Source organism: Dermatophagoides farinae, chromosome 2, assembly GCF_024713945.1.
Source record: "Dermatophagoides farinae isolate YC_2012a chromosome 2, ASM2471394v1, whole genome shotgun sequence".
NCBI classification, from domain to species: domain Eukaryota; kingdom Metazoa; phylum Arthropoda; class Arachnida; order Sarcoptiformes; family Pyroglyphidae; genus Dermatophagoides; species Dermatophagoides farinae.
Window position 1 is genome coordinate 636667 of NC_134678.1, and position 12363 is coordinate 649029.

General features: G+C 29.7%; 4 protein-coding genes across 5 annotated transcripts; 1 reads left to right on the forward strand and 3 right to left on the reverse strand.

The window, feature by feature from the left end:
- Positions 1–157: 157 nt before the first annotated feature.
- LOC124499744 (sphingosine-1-phosphate phosphatase 2) lies at positions 158–1902 on the reverse strand. Its single transcript, XM_047063701.2, has 2 exons — positions 1088–1902; positions 158–1028 (listed from the first exon to the last, which is right to left on the reverse strand). The coding sequence occupies exons 1-2, from the start codon at positions 1673–1675 to the stop codon at positions 453–455; spliced, it is 1164 nt and encodes a 387-aa protein (XP_046919657.2). The 5' UTR covers positions 1676–1902; the 3' UTR covers positions 158–452.
- Positions 1903–2199: 297 nt separating this feature from the next.
- Positions 2200–5318, reverse strand: LOC124499741 (WD repeat-containing protein 3). The gene is made up of 2 exons (XM_075735760.1): positions 2880–5318; positions 2200–2816 (listed from the first exon to the last, which is right to left on the reverse strand). The coding sequence occupies exons 1-2, from the start codon at positions 5316–5318 to the stop codon at positions 2298–2300; spliced, it is 2958 nt and encodes a 985-aa protein (XP_075591875.1). The 3' UTR covers positions 2200–2297.
- Positions 5319–5410: 92 nt separating this feature from the next.
- LOC124499746 (uncharacterized) lies at positions 5411–8070 on the forward strand. The gene is made up of 7 exons (XM_075735761.1): positions 5411–5615; positions 5680–5802; positions 5877–6408; positions 6842–7049; positions 7133–7236; positions 7315–7398; positions 7465–8070. The coding sequence occupies exons 1-7, from the start codon at positions 5411–5413 to the stop codon at positions 7991–7993; spliced, it is 1785 nt and encodes a 594-aa protein (XP_075591876.1). The 3' UTR covers positions 7994–8070.
- LOC124499743 (kelch domain-containing protein 2) lies at positions 7880–11410 on the reverse strand. Of its 2 annotated transcripts, none has more exons than XM_047063700.2 (5): positions 10369–11408; positions 9647–9714; positions 8802–9586; positions 8678–8742; positions 7880–8616 (listed from the first exon to the last, which is right to left on the reverse strand). In XM_047063700.2, the coding sequence occupies exons 1-5, from the start codon at positions 10606–10608 to the stop codon at positions 8341–8343; spliced, it is 1434 nt and encodes a 477-aa protein (XP_046919656.2). In that variant the 5' UTR covers positions 10609–11408; the 3' UTR covers positions 7880–8340. The 2 variants fall into 2 exon arrangements, with proteins under 2 accessions (XP_046919656.2, XP_075591877.1); XM_075735762.1 differs by having other exon boundaries at positions 7977–8616; positions 8678–8736; positions 10369–11410.
- Positions 11411–12363: the final 953 nt, after the last annotated feature.

A 12363-nucleotide genomic window follows, 5' to 3' on the forward strand; every position in this document is an offset into this window, starting at 1 on the left:
TTTGAAATGGAATAAATCTGCCACCACCTTTTTTAAAAGAATTTTTTTTTTATTTCAAAAAAAAAATCGAACGAAATGGAATTTGATTATTTTTATTTTTTATCGGCGATGAGAAAACCGCCAAAACAAAACAAAAAAAAAACCAATTTATCGAATGTTTTTTATTTCGGGAATGTCTAGTTTTTTTTTATTATGATTGTGTTGCATGTGATGACAAAGTAAAAAAAAAAAATTTTTTTTTTGTTCAATTAGATCAGATTTATATAAAATGCAAAATTTTAATGTAAAAAAAAAATCTTGTGTACCAGTTCTAGCCAGTTTTTTCTCTCTCTTTTTTAGTGATTTATGAGTTTTTTTTGTTGTTGCTGTTTTCAATGACAAAGGCAAGTTATTTGTTTGTTTGAAATTGTTTTGATTTGATTTGCATGTATATATATAGAAACAAGAATTCTTTAAGCTTCAAATCTCATTGAATGACGTTCCATACAAGTTAAACGAGCCATCAATGGTCCAAAAAATGAAATTGCTAATCCAACCATAATGAATGGAATCATTTTCATTGGTATCTTTACGATGGTACGATGTTTTGTTTGTTCATTATTAAGATCTTTCAATCCGGTGAAATATCGAATAGCATGTTGTGCAAATGATTTTCCTAACGATCGTAAGATGAATAATGAACATAATCCAATGGCAAAACGACCAATGATTACAGGTATATCATATAATGATGGCAATAAAATTGGATATAATTCATTCAAATGACTAGAATCACGTATAATGGATAATTGATAATTAAGCCATGAACCAATGTAAACACCACCACTGGCCGATATTATTGATATTGTATCACCACGTGATGGTGATTGTTTATTCGATACCGGATACAATAATGATGATATTAACAACACAACAATAATGATTAAAGGCGATAAAGAATTACGGATAAGGAAATAATCCAAAACGCTCAACATTGGTAGTATGAATGCCAATAATATACAGGTAAGCGATAGACCGACCAATATGTCCTTTTAAAAGTAAAAATAATTTTCTTTATCAATTTTTTTTTTTTGTTTCACAAACTTACCAAAACAGAATGCATTCCCAAATAGAGACGTGAACAACAAATCAATGAACACCAACAAATTGAACAAAATATGAATAATAATGGTGATGATGAAATTTGATAACGATTCGATAATAATGAATATAATGTTAATGGTATCATTGCCGCTAACATTGCATGTGTTGATGGCATACCATATTCAAATGAATATTCTGGTTCTAATATCACTATATTTGGACCATTAGGTCTTGGAATTCGTATAACATCTTTTAATGCTTGACCTGTGTACATCAGTATGGCCCATATAAGCATCAATTGACGACATATAAATGAATCCAAATTCCAATATAAATATGAAAATGATAATGCATAGAATACTTCATAACCAAGACGTGCACCAAATGAAAATAGATAATACCATAAATAATTTCGTATACGATATTTTTTCGACAACGATGATGAAATGGACGACAAATGATTTGTTCTTGGTTCATCATTTTGTTGATCATGGATAATTTCCAATCCAAATGTTTTCTGAAATCGTTCTACATGAATTGGATCATGTAATGAATAAATGGTTTGATATAAATATTTCAATTGCATCTTCATTTCAGCACTAAAAACACTCTTTTTCTTGAATTTGAATCGATTATTTATTGATTTCACCACCACCACCAACAACCACCGCAAGAAAAGGTTTGTATTGTTGTTGAATTATTATTACTGAAACAAGAAAAAAAAACTAACAAAATTTTTATTTCTTAGAAACTCGATTTTTTAGTCTATAGATCACGATATATATCAAATGTTGATGGTTGCTTTGTTGTGTTGTTATGATATTGTTTGGTATTGATTGATTTTTTTTTTGTTTGATATTTATCATTGATCATTGATCATCATCATCATCATCATCATTTCTTTTTGTTTATTTTTCTTTGCTTCCACGTTTTTCTTCTACTGCTTGAAGGCTAATGAATGATGATGATGAGAATTTTAGTTTTCTTTGCAATATATAAAAAAAAACAAGCAAAGTAATGATATGTTGGCTTTTTTTGTGTATATGCGGATGATGATGATTTAGCCATACCCTCATATTTATTGCTCTTTTATAAAATTGAGATGATATCGATCAATTTCAAAATTGACATTCATGCCATCTAGTGTATGAATGATCAAAAAAAAATGAATTTTATTTGTCAAATCAAATCAAAAAAAAAAAAAATTTTTTAAATCAATTCCATGTCAATATTGGTGCCGTTTGATTATTACGTTTTTTATGTTTTTTATTATTTTTCATCATTCGATTTTCCACCAATACCTCTGCAAATAATGATACATTTTGTCGTGATTCGAAAATATTTTCAAAATATTTTAAACCAACATTATTAACGCCAGCTAATTCTTCAACAGATTCGATTGCCAATTGCATTTGTTGACGAATTCTATCGATTAATCGTGCCATCGATGATGAACATGAAGTAATTTGGCCAAAATTTACACGTACAATATAACAAACACAACGACAAATTAATTCAATTTCCCAACGACGTTCTAATAATTCGGAAAGAATCTGCAATAATTGTTGAATATAATAGAATGGCAGTTGTAATAATGTTTCTTCAAGTTCATTGGATGGAATCCGTAAAAGTATTTCCAACATAAAACGACGTGGACATTCTGTACGATAAATCGTTAGATTCGGATTACATGATTCACGTGATGGTTTTTTCATTTCACCATGATCACCATCCTTTGATTTGGTATGTTGATTTTCATAAATAGTCATCTGTTGATTATAATGATCAAGTTTTACAATCTCTTCACGATAGATATCGATACTTTCGATTAATCGTTCAATCGATCGAATAGTTTCGGTGGTTTTTTTCTGTGCACGACCTGATTCTTGATGATTCAACGATGATTCACCAGGTACAGTTGTATGTGATTCTCCAACTAAATCAAATTCTTTTTCATTTTCCAATTCTTTTTCTTCTTCAAGAATCAATGGTTCCTGTGTTTTTTGCCATAAACGTATCGATTTATCATGTGATGCTGTTACCATGTATTTTCCATTCGGTGCTATAGCCATTGCCCATATTTCACCATGATGTCCTTCCAATGACGTTATCTTTTCAAATGTATCAGCATCCCACATTTTTATACGATGATCTTTAGATGTTGTAAAAAAATGATGTGTTTTCGGCACAAATTGTAAGCAAAGAATATTATCATCATGTGCAAATAATGATCGATGACAATCACCGAAATCCATGCCCCAGATTTTAATGTTTTTATCCGATGAACCAGTGACAATTAAACGATTATCATATGATATATCCATACAAAGTACAGGCAATTTATGGCCATAAAGTGATAGAAAAAATTTATGTGAATCACAGAAATAAATTTTCACACAACTATCTAACATTGCAACGGCAATGAATTTTGAATTTGGTGATACTTTCGTACAAATGACACCTTCATCCACTAATAATGTTCGTTCATGATTTAATGTTAGAATTTTCGATTCCGTCGATTGTTGTTGTTGTTGTTGTTGATCATCATTTTGTTGTTCAAAAATAAGATTAAATGACCAAAATTTAACCGATTTATCTTCACAGCCAGTAACAATACCGGTCAAATTGGGTAATAAATTCAATGACCAAATTGGTTGACCAACACCATCGTCGATTGTAGATTGTATCGATGCTGATAACAGGTTTATTATTTGAATTTTACCCGTTTTTGTACCAACGATAGCATGTTTATTTCCCGGCACAAAAGTCATGCACAGTGGATATTCAATACCATCATTGATTGTATTTGTACAACGACAACTGGATTTATTCCATAATTTTATTGAATCAGAACTTGCCGTTAATATTGATAAGCTATCTGAGCTAATTGCAATCGTACGGATATCATTTCGATGGCCCATCGTATTGATGATTGATAATTGTTTCGATTCGATTGTTTGATTTTTAATTGATTTTATCAAAATTTGTTGAAATTCAATTTGATTATTACACAATAGAATCGATAGACGATATTCTTGTTCACCATCGATAGATCGTATAAATCGTACATCAATCGAACGAATTTTCGCCACCGATTTAATCGAATCTAAACGTTCGATTTCATCTGAAATTATTGTGGATTCAATTTTTTCCATTTCATTATCATTATTCAAATCTTCTTCATTTAATCTTCGTTTCTTTTCTTTACGTATTCGTTTCTTCATTTTCATGGAAATTTCTTCATTGGAACGTATTTTAAATAATTCAATAAAATTATCTTTACCATGACATACTAATAAACGTTCAGTTTGATCGACGAAAATATTGGTCAATTTTTCCATACTTTTTCTGAGGATGGTGCCAAAATTTTCGATTAAAATAAAATTATCAACATCTTCATCATTGTTGATATCATCATCATCATGATTATCATCACCAAGCAATTGTAATCGTTTCAATCGTTTAGCACGAGATTCAGCCAATTTTTTCTGAAAATCTTCTTGTTCATCTTCGGCAAATGTTATTTTCCAAACTTTTAGTTCAGAATCAGAGCCACCAGAAATGATTTCCGTATCATTACGTAATAGAACAAAACTCCATACTTCAGTATGATGTCCAACTATTGTTCGAAAACAATGCTGTGTTTCAAGATCCCATAATTTTATATACGTATCACTTGACGCCGATATCAATATCCAAGGATGTTGTCTCATGAATTCCAATTTATTCACTGGACCTTTATGACCTTTAAGACGAAATAGGCCAGATTGATTGGCAACATCCCAAATGACAATTTCTGTATCTTTTCCACCACTAGCAATACGTAGACCAGTTTGATCCAATGCGATACATGTAACACAGCCACGATGGCCAGAAAATATAACTTTTAATTTTCTATCTTCTTGACAATCAAACAATCGAATTGAGCCATCATGATGGCCACTACAAATGACCATACTTTTATCATTGAATGCCATACATGATATCATTGAATTTTTTGTCATCGCCGATGATGAATTTGAACCATCATCATCATTAATATCTATTCGTTCAATTTGTTGACATGTTTTAAGATCCCAGAAAACAATATCTTCACAAGCTGCTGTAGCACAAATACGATCCGTCATTGTCATTCCAGGCCATTGATGCAGTAATTGTATTGCTTGACATGGTGAACCGATAACACCGAATTTTTCAGCCGCTGTCCATCGTAGATATTGTTTTGTAATGCCCATAATTTATACAAAATTTTGGAAAAAAAAATTTCAATCAAAAAAACATCAAGCTCACACCACAGCACGTGCTTGTCACGTAAACACACGTGGTCATGGCATTTGTGTACGGTAAACAAAACGAAACTAAAAAAAAATTCATCTGTTTCGAAAATGATTGCCACATGACTGATTTTTTTTATCGGCCAAATTTTTTTTTTAAAATAATTTTTAAATTTTCCCATACCATCATGAGTTACGAAGAACAACAGGCTGATGAATTGGATGCAATGAAAGCAATTTATCCAACAGAATTAACATGTATGTGTTGAAGATTTTGAATTTTGAAAAAAAATAATTTTTTCTCTCTTTAAAATCATTTCAGTATTCAATGATGATGATGGTGATGGTGATCATAAGAAATTATTGAATGAAAATCAATTGCCAAAATTTTCAATCAAAATCTCCAGTGAATTCAATGAAGATGATGATAATGATTGTGATAAATGTATGTTGTGCAAAATGTGTCAAGCCATTTCTTGATTTAATTAAATTTTCCTTTTTCTTCCATTGATTCTATAGATGAACTTGAATTATTGTTTCAATTACCGAAAAATTATCCCGATGTTGGTCCTACAATTGAAATATTTTCATCAAAAAATCTAGAAGATTGTGATGAATTAGAAATCGTTGACATTCTAAATGATATGACTGCTGATAATATCGGTATGGTAATGGTATTCACAATGGTTACACGTGCATCCGAATGGTTGAATACATTAAAGGAGCGGAAAATAATCGAAAGGAAACAAGCAGAAGAACAAAGAAAAAAAGAGATTGAAGAAATGGAACGAAAAAAATTCGAAGGTACACGTGTAACGGTGGAAACATTCATAGCTTGGAAAATGAAATTTGATGCTGAAATGGCTACACTAGCTGCTAAAAATAAAGAAATGAAAAAAGATGAAACAGGAAAATTAACCGGTAAAGAAATGTTTCTACAGGATAAGAATCTTATTGATTCGGATCTAAATTTTGCCGATGTTATTGCTGGCGATGATTTAGATGTGGATATTAAAGTTGATGAAAGTCTATTTCAAGATGATGATGAACTTCTGACTGAAGATGACTGATTGATTATTTTAAATGGAACAAAAAAAACATTATTAAGTTATATAATTAAAATTTATCAAATTTTTTTTTTACAAAAAAAAAAAATTGTCATTTGATTTATGAACGAACCTTTGAGAATCGAATCACGTGGTTGGTGTATACATGCTTGTTTTTTTTTCAATTTGTTACATTTGACATCGATAATTCAAAATGGTTGATGGTTTTCAAATTGGCAGTCTAACCGATCTGGTTGAACGTAAAGAAAGGACTATGAAAACTAAATTATCACCATTCATGAAAGCCAAAAAGATTGTGATGAAGAATAAGAAAAAATCCATGTTGATGAATAAGAATAAAAAATTTGTCGTCTTGAAAAATGAATCATCAATAATGAAGAATAAAAAGAAAGGCAAAAAACTTACGACAACAATCGAACCAATAGAAGATGAAGAAGAAGCAGATGATTCTCTTGTTGTTGATCCAGAAATTGATGCTGCAGATAACAGCGACGATAATGATGATGATGATGATGATGTTGAACAATCGAAAAATTCGTCGACAAATAAATCCGAACAAGATTCATCGGGAAAACAGTTGCGTACATTGTTCATCGGTAATCTTCCGGCTAATTTTCCAATGAAAGTATGTTGTAAATTGTTTGTATTTTCTGAAACTGTTGGTGATCAAATCGTTTGTTTTGTTTTTTTTTGATTTTTCCTTCATAGAATCTGAAAAAAATCCTACAACAATATGGTAAAGTTATAAGCATTCGAATTCGTTGTGTAGCACCGGCCAAGATTACATTATCGAAAAAAGTAGCATATCTTTCGTAAGTGTTGATTATTTGTAATTAATTTTTTTTGCACTGAACAAAAAAAAAACTAATCCAACCATCATACCACCAAAGTAATCAGGTTAATCCAAATAAAAATACAGTGAATGCATATGTTGTATTTAAACAACCAGAAGCCGTAAAAAATGCATTGGAATTGTAAGTGATTATAATTGTTATGATTTGATGTTTTCAATTCATTTTTGTTTTTTCTTGTTTGACTAGAAATGGAACAAAATTTGAAGAACATACCATTCAGGTTGATACATTGGAAAATGATCGCCATTATGATCATTCAATGTCATTATTTTTGGGAAATTTATCATTCAAAACAAATGAAGATGAATTACGTGAATTTTTCATTGAATGTGGTGAAATCAAATCCGTACGTATTGTACGTGATCCAAAAACAGGAATGGGCAAAGGATTTGGTTATGTTAATTTCAAAACCAAAGATTCCGTTGTATTAGCAATGGAAAAAAATGGTCAAATGTTCAAGAATCGTGAAATTCGTATTAAACCATATAAATATAATGAAGAATCATCATCATCATCGTCAAAAACAAAAAAGGCAGATAAAATCAAAAATAAAGTGACAAAAAAACAACATAAATCATCATCAGATGGTTTTCAAGGTGAATTGGCTATTAAAAAATCAAAAAAATTGATGAAAAAATCAATGAAAAATCGTTTAAATGCATCAAAGATTAAAAAACAAAAGAAACAGATTGCACAGATTATGAATAAGAAATGATGAATTGTTTTTTTTTCAAATTATTTAAAAAAAAAAAATTTTCATTATCAATAAAAATATCAGACAGACAAAAAAAATTTCTTTTTCGTGTGTAGATGAGATTACAATTTTTCATAATAAAATGATTGATGATCGATTGATTGATTTATAGAGGAGAATATATCACATTTGAATATGTCAAATAATTGTTTTTTTTTTTTTGAATTCCCGGAATTTTTTTTTTCGCGGATCAAATATCACCGGTATGTGATGTGTGCGTGTTCGTGTGTATATATTCAAATTCATTGTTTATTGTCATTGATTGATTGAAATGACATGACCATGTTTTGGTCAGGATTTATGACTTTTTACAAATTTTTCATTCGTTCATCATCATCATCATTATCATCTTGATCTGTATCATTGTTATTATTATTACTGTTATGATTTTTCTGTAATTTAATAATTCGTAAACGATTGTGATTGGTGAGACAACGTTTGAAAACAATTTCCAATATATCGATTGGTAATATATGAAATAATTGTTCTGATAATTGTAAATTTGTTGAAATAGTTGATAAACAAAGACGAAATAATGATTGTGGTTGAAATTTTATTGTAAACATATCTTTGGCAAATATATGCTATATATAAATTAATTGAAATTAATTGAGTGATTATTGGAAAAAAAAACAAAATACTTACATTATATTTAGGATTTCGATGATAAGAACTAATCAATTCTTTTGTTGCACCACCAAGTACTAATACTGAAAGGTAGAAAAAAAATTATTATGGATTCTAGGTGATGATCTTTAGGTTTACATACTTTCACCAAATGTTGATAATGTTGCTGAATGCCAAAAACGTGGTTTTTCAAATGGTAATACAATTTCACGCCATGTATATGAACGAGTATCGAAAATCCAACAATCTTTCAGTGGTTGATTATCATGTGAAAAACCACCATATAGGACTAACATTTGATCAGATACCGGTGTAAGTGTATGCCATGAACGTCCACGTACATTATGTTCAATATTATTTGGTTGTATCTGCGTCCATTGCATTGTTGGCATATCTAACATGTACATATCATTCATACGTTCACGATTCATGCGGCCACCAAATAGAAAAATTTTATCACCAATTTTTGATGCTGCACATGCTGCACGTGCTGATGGTATTTGACCATAGTGTTGGGGCCATTCCCAACAATTCTTTTCAGGATCATAACAAACTAATTGATTATTCCAACCACGTACATAATGCCAATGTGATGATGTATCAAATATAAATTGAAAATTAAAATCTTCATTCCAAACACGTGGTACTGGACCATAACCACCGAATAAATAGAATTTTTCATCATATTCCCAGCAAACATTTTTATCACAAGGTAATGGTTCTAATCTACCATTATCATTATTAGGTTTTATACGACACCATTTCAATGTACAAAGATTCAATCGATATAATGTATTTAGATTGCCTTCTTCAGAGAATCCACCAAACATATAAAGATGATCATTGATTATTGTTGCACATGCATTACTACGTTCTAATGGCATATCGTCTTTATCACCAGTTTCAGTGGAACAAATTTTTTTAATCCTAAAAACGAAAAAAAAATCAGATTCAAAAATCATCAAAAAAAAAAATCACAGTACATACCATTTTTCTACAATTTGATCATAAATCCAAATCTCTTCGGATGGCCGATAAAAAGCCGTAGAGTTTTCCTAGATTTTATAAAAAAAAATGATTAAATGAACAAAACAAAAAAAAATGAAAATTAATCGATTGATTTTTAGCTGTCAGCATTTGTAACTTTTGAACTCTTTTTTTTCTGGAAAACTTTTACGATTTTAGACACAGAAAAAAAACTATTCATCAATGTGTTGAATTCATTCATTCGCTATTATCATTTGACAACAACCACTAACAATCATATCAATAACATCAATCAGTCAGTGCTTGATAGTATCATTCATTGGAAAATAAAATAAAACTGGTTTCATGTTTCGAAATCATCATGTGGAACACAAAAATGATGATAATGATGATAATCATATCGAAACAGACAAACACACACACATGACAACACGTGAGTGATCATCAATAAAAATGTCCTTCGACAACATGAATTGGAATAAAAAACAAATCGAAGACGAAAGTTTTCCAATATTTATTATTCTTGTTGATCATTGATCATTGATAATTGATAATTGATCATTGATAATTGATAATTGATAATATGAACTGACATGGCATGGTATACACCAAGCTTGATCATATGTGTGTCATAAACACGTTGGATGGATAGGAAAATTTCAAATTTTTTTTTTTGACTGATTTATGTATATAATATAAAAAAACATACAAAATGATTTTACCTTATAACCTTTGAATCCAGACAACATAATTACATGGCCATTATGTGATACTGTTATATGACCAATATTAATACCGGGATCTTCTTCAAATGGTTGTTCAATAATTTGTTGAAATTTCGTTGATACTGATGATGATAATAATTTTCCAATTGATGCGGTCAATGTTGAAGATGATGACGATGATGATGATGATGTTTCGTCAGCCATTATTGAACTATGTTTATCGATAGGTGTAGGCATTGTTTTTTTTCGTTTTTAAAATTTTATGAATTTTTTTCCTGAAGAATTTACTGGATGAATAATACGTCGTTGAAAAAAAATTGCACTTTTTTTCTGAAAAACTTCGTCGTTAACGAAAAAAAAATTCTCAAATGATTAACAAAGAATATTCTAGTGAAAGAGAAAACAACACATTTGGCGCAACATCAAATTCAGCGACGTATCACCATCATCATCATCAACATCATTTCTTCGTTTTCGTTGTAGAGTAACGGTCGATTTTTTAGTTTTTTTTTCACAATTCAAATAAAAGGATCGATTACCTTGATGAAATGTTTCAAGAGAAATAAAAATTCGGAAATCACTTTAAAATAAAGTAAACAAATTATTGCTGCTTCTGCTGCTGTTGTTGTTGCTGTTGTTGTAGTTTGCGAAGAGGACAAAAAACTTTTCTTGGTGTGATGATGATCTATATGTTCACAAATCTTTATTTTATATTTCTATTTTTGCCTTTACAGATTCTCTCTCGTTCTCTTTAATCCATGGAAACGTTATAAAAAGTATTTTTTCTTCTTTTTCTTCTTCTTCTTCTTCTTCGTCTTCACAAGTACATGTCTTGTGGATTATAATCATAATCATCATCATCAATAAACAGTCATTTTCCATTTCTGAGCATGTGGTGTTTTTTTTTTGATTTGGCAGCATCTTTTTTTGTTAGTAATCAACAGCAGCAGCAGCAACAACAACAACAACATCATCATCTGACATCCCACACAATGATTGTTGTTGGTTTGATTTTTTTTTTTTTTTTTTTGATTGCATCCTCAAAAATCTCTTCAAGATGATGATGATGATGATGATGATGAAATTCTTCATGACACATGCGCTTCAATAGAAAACAAAATTGATTTGAATTGAATAAATGAAATATAATAATGGAATGGGGAAACAAAACGAAAAAAAAGTTCGTTTTCATAAGATGAAAAAAAACATTTTTAGTTACTTGACACTGACGACAATGGTTTATTACTTACATTATAAATTTATATTATATTATGTTGGATATTTATTTTCAAGAATTTGACTGTAATTTGATTCATTGACCTCATAATAATCAGCATAAAGAATTCCTAAAGAATGGTGAATATGACGACGAAAACGAATACATTATTTCCAGAATAATTGATGTTTTTTCCACTCAACAACGCCTACAGATGGCGTTATTCATTGAGTTGTTTTTTTTTTTGAACATTCGAAAATTGAAATTCCTGGAAAAAAATTGAACGAAAAAAAAACGAAGAATTAGTATTCAATTTTTTTCAATTTTGTTAATTAAAATTCAATTATACACAGAAAATCAACAGAAGAATATTAAACAATTCATCACAACAAACAATATGATGATTTCATTATTTCTGTTTCAGGATTAGTGCTCGTGTGTGTGTGTGTGTGGATTACGGATTTTCGACGTTGTCGTTTGTTGTTTTTCAATCAAAGAAAAAAACAAATGCAGAAAATTGAAAATCCATTCTGCTGGAGGATTATGAGTGAGAGAGAGAGAGAGAGAGATTGAATCAAAATTCAAAAAAAAACTTTTGAAAGATTTTTTTTTCATCGATTCTTAATCATCATGGAATCTTTTCATTTTCATACGAATTTAAAAAAAAGAGAGAAAAACAAAAAAAATTTTTTTTCCCACGATAAACACCATGCTGGTGCTTTACAATTCATCGATTATCATTTTGGTTTTTGTTGTTGTTGTTGTTGTTGTTGATG